The following is a 3,451-nucleotide window of genomic DNA, read 5'->3' as shown; positions in this document are numbered from 1 at the left end:
AACTGGGATGGGGGGAGGAGGGAGAGGAGGAGAACTGAAAAGAGAGAGGGGGGCTGCGGGGGGCACAGCAGGTCCCTCGGCCCCAGCGTCACCAAGTCCAGAGGGGCAAGGGGTGGGAGGGGATGGAGTCGCTCCCCGGGGTGCCCCACTCTCTCTCCCCCCTTCCTCCTCCTCCTCCTCACGGCTGCTCAGTTGTTGTCCGACTCGTCCTCAGCTTCCCGGAGCCAGGTGAAAAAGGCTGTCACTGATTTGAGAGCCACCCCTTTGCCCTGCTGCTCAGCTGGGTCCTTGCTGGACTCCCACTTGTAGAAAGCCTCTTCCTTGATGACATCCTCGTCGTAGAGGGCATCAAAGAACATCCGCAGCAGGTCTGGGGGGGGGACAAAGGGGAGCCCCTGCCATTCCCCAGCCACCAGCCACCCCTGCTGGGGTGGGGACATGCCTGCCACCCGCCTCCTCAGCCCACCCATCCTGTGACACTCACTGGGAGGCTGGTCCAACTTCACTACCAAGGCTTGCAGAGCGTAGAGTGCCTGGAGCTCCTTCTGCTCATCCCGCAGGTACTTCTGCAGCAGCTTGGCTTGGTTGCGGATGACCAGGGCGTCCACGCGGTAAGGGTTCTCGACTGCGGGAAACAAGGGATGAGAGAGGGGCAGGCGTGGGCAGGGGCACCCCCCGGCCTCACCCTGGTACTCACAGACTATGGCCGAGTGGCACACAGATGTCATCAGGGCCCTAATAAACGTGTTGGACGAGACCTGCTGCTCGCTGAGGTTGGCCTGGAGAAGGGAAGGTAGACGGGCTATGAGGTGGCAAGGGAGGCGAGAGGGAGACCCAGGACCCCGTGGGCGCTGCGCCTGCACCCTCACCTCAATCCAGTCGTATATTCTTTGGTTGTTCGGGTTCTCCTTCAGCAGTTTGTCCATTTGCTTGCACAGCTCCTCTGAGGTCAGCTCCTTGCGGCTCGGTGTGTCTGAGCTGTCCCCCATCGTGTACTCCAATTTCTGGAGGAGCAGGCAGAGATGAGCTGTTAAAGGCAGCATAGGGGAACACCATGCTCCTGGCAGCAGGACCCACCAGGGTCCCCCCACAACCCATCTCTGCCCCTCACCACTGCTGAGCTCCCACCTGCTCTGTGACAAATTTGTTGACATCCTGGTCCTCGGGCAGGAATTCCTTCCAGCTTAGGCCCCCATCCCGCCACAGCTTGCCTGCTGTCTTCTGGCCCTGCAGGACAGACAGACAGTTGGAACCAGCACCCCATGCCCTCCATCTCCAGGGAGGGGGAGACTGCAGCTTGGCCACATCACTGCCATTCCCCAGACAGGGCAAGGGATGACCCCTGCCATCCCCTCTGGTGGCAGAGGGGCTCAATCCCCACATGCCAGCTGGCCCCCCTGAGCAGGCTGTCAGTCCCCAAGGCAGCAACTGGCAGCTACATGAGCCCTGTGCACTTACCATGCCCTTGCACAACAAGCCCAGCACCTCAACCAGCAGCGTGGTGGCCTTCCCAATGGGCACCAGGGGCTTTGTTATCTCCCTGCGGGGTACAAGAGACCTGGTTGAGCTACCTGCCCACAGGAGACCCCCTGGGGCCCCGTGGCAGCCCTGCAGAAGCGCACAGCCCTCACCTGAACAACTCCTCCATGGGGATGCCTTCCTCTTGCAGGATTGGGGTGATGAGCTCGGCCAGGTACAGCCAGATGTGCGGGATGTCAATCTCCATGTCTTCCGCAATCTCCAAGATCTCCCGCAGCCTGTAGGACAGAGGGGGGCCATTGGGATCCAGCAATCCCCATGTCTTCAGCTTGGGGGGGACCTCAGGAGGTCTCAGTGATGAGCCCTGCTCAAGGCAGGGCCAAATTCAAATCTGGGCAAATATCAGCTTGAGGCCAGGCTACTCTGGCCCCTCACCCTTTGTAGTACTGCTCCTTGGAGAGCGTGCCCGCCTTCACTAGCTGGCACAGCAGGACCCCCATGTGCTCGCGGGAGATGGTGCTCCTCTCCAGCGTGGACTCGATGCCATTCTGCACGAAGATGTAGAGCGAGGAGGGGCTGCCCAGCTCCTGCACACACTGCAGGGCCTCCTGCAGGGAAAAGGCAGTCAGTACTGCCCCATGGCCAGCCCCAGCTCCCCGCTGCTTCATCCAGGCACCACTGGCACCCTGCCCAACTGCACTACCACCCAGGGAAGTGGATGGCATATTACAGGGGCCTATGGTGCTGTGGTTGGCCACCCCCTCCTCTCACCTTCATGTCATTGATGTGCAAGTATTCCTCTATGATCGCCTTGGATTTCTTCTCCAGCTCCTCTTCTGACAACGCAGGTTTGGGGGATGCTGCAGGAGGTGCTGGCTCTTGCTTAACTGCAAGGAGAAAGCAAGGAATCAGGCCCTGCCTGGGACAGGCAGAGCCCCAGGCTACAGCCAGACCCCCAGGACACCACTTCTCCCCAGCTCACTCGTCTCTCGGCTCCTGTCCCGTTCCTCTGTCATGCTAGCAGCCTTGCGCACGGCCTCGGGGCCACCCTGCTTCTCCCGTTCTCTGCTCCTGTCCTCTGTTTCTTTGCTGAAGCTCCTCTTGGTGAGGGCAGACCTGTTCCTGTCTGCCCGCTCCCCCCGGTCAGGACGTTCTAGGCGGTCGCTGCCCTTCTCCGAACGCGACTCCCGGTCCCCTCTGTCCCCAGCCTTCTCCGACCTGTCGCGGCTGGAGCTGCTTCTGGGTGGAAGGAGGACAGACACAGCGTGAAGAGCCCATCACCACCCTCCCCAACCCCAGACTCCAGAGCTCTGCAATGCAAGACTGTCCCATTCCAATCCCAGCCCTTTCCAGGGCCTCTTCTAACACTTGACCACCCTCAGGGGAAAACACTCCAGGGCCCCTTCCTGCTGCAGGGGTTTATTCCAGCCCAGAGGCCGGGTTCTGTGTGTGCCTAAGTATTGACCGACCGCTGCCCGATTCAGGGGGTTCCTCCCCAGGCTGCAGACCAACACACCCACACACCAAGGCAGAGCTGGCCCCTCACCTCTGCACCACACGGCGGGCCTCCAGCGGCAGGGGTCGACTGCTGGAGTGCTGAGAAGCGGTTCAAGGTGCTCGTGGCTGGTCGCCCTGCATCAGATGCTGGGTGTGAAAAGAGGGCAATCTCAGAGTTCGGCACCTCCCCAGGTACAGGAACCACCAGGGGAAGGACCACCCCCTCCCACCCCATCTGACAGCACCCAGCCAGCCCCATGCTGCCTACCTGAATCTGTAGGCTTCGCGCCAGACCCTCCGCTGCTGCCTTTGCCCCAGCTCAGCCGCCCGCCCGGTGCAAAGAGCTGGTTATTGGAGTCGATGGATCCAGGCTGCAGGTGGAAAGACAGAGTCAGCTCTGAACCCCACACCAAGGCAGGATCCAGGCCCTGCAGCCAGCTCAGCTGCCCACACTGCACCCCCAGCCTCACCTTGG

General features: G+C 61.5%; 1 protein-coding gene across 1 annotated transcript in view; it reads right to left on the bottom strand.

The window, feature by feature from the left end:
- Window positions 1-168: 168 nt before the first annotated feature.
- EIF4G1 (eukaryotic translation initiation factor 4 gamma, 1) overlaps window positions 169-3,451 on the bottom strand; it is a 6,022-nt gene continuing 2,739 nt past the window's right edge. The window contains 13 exon segments of the mRNA XM_010287756.1: window positions 169-370; window positions 485-625; window positions 698-779; window positions 870-1,004; window positions 1,129-1,227; window positions 1,459-1,540; window positions 1,632-1,757; window positions 1,915-2,087; window positions 2,251-2,366; window positions 2,462-2,718; window positions 3,026-3,049; window positions 3,051-3,123; window positions 3,245-3,378. Coding sequence (XP_010286058.1) covers window positions 189-370; window positions 485-625; window positions 698-779; window positions 870-1,004; window positions 1,129-1,227; window positions 1,459-1,540; window positions 1,632-1,757; window positions 1,915-2,087; window positions 2,251-2,366; window positions 2,462-2,718; window positions 3,026-3,049; window positions 3,051-3,123; window positions 3,245-3,378 — 1,624 coding nt within the window. The 3' untranslated portion in view covers window positions 169-188.

The sequence above is a fragment of the Phaethon lepturus genome, unplaced genomic scaffold (assembly GCF_000687285.1).
Source record: "Phaethon lepturus isolate BGI_N335 unplaced genomic scaffold, ASM68728v1 scaffold22575, whole genome shotgun sequence".
Classification (NCBI taxonomy): domain Eukaryota; kingdom Metazoa; phylum Chordata; class Aves; order Phaethontiformes; family Phaethontidae; genus Phaethon; species Phaethon lepturus.
This window is presented reverse-complemented; position numbering and strand designations above follow the sequence as displayed.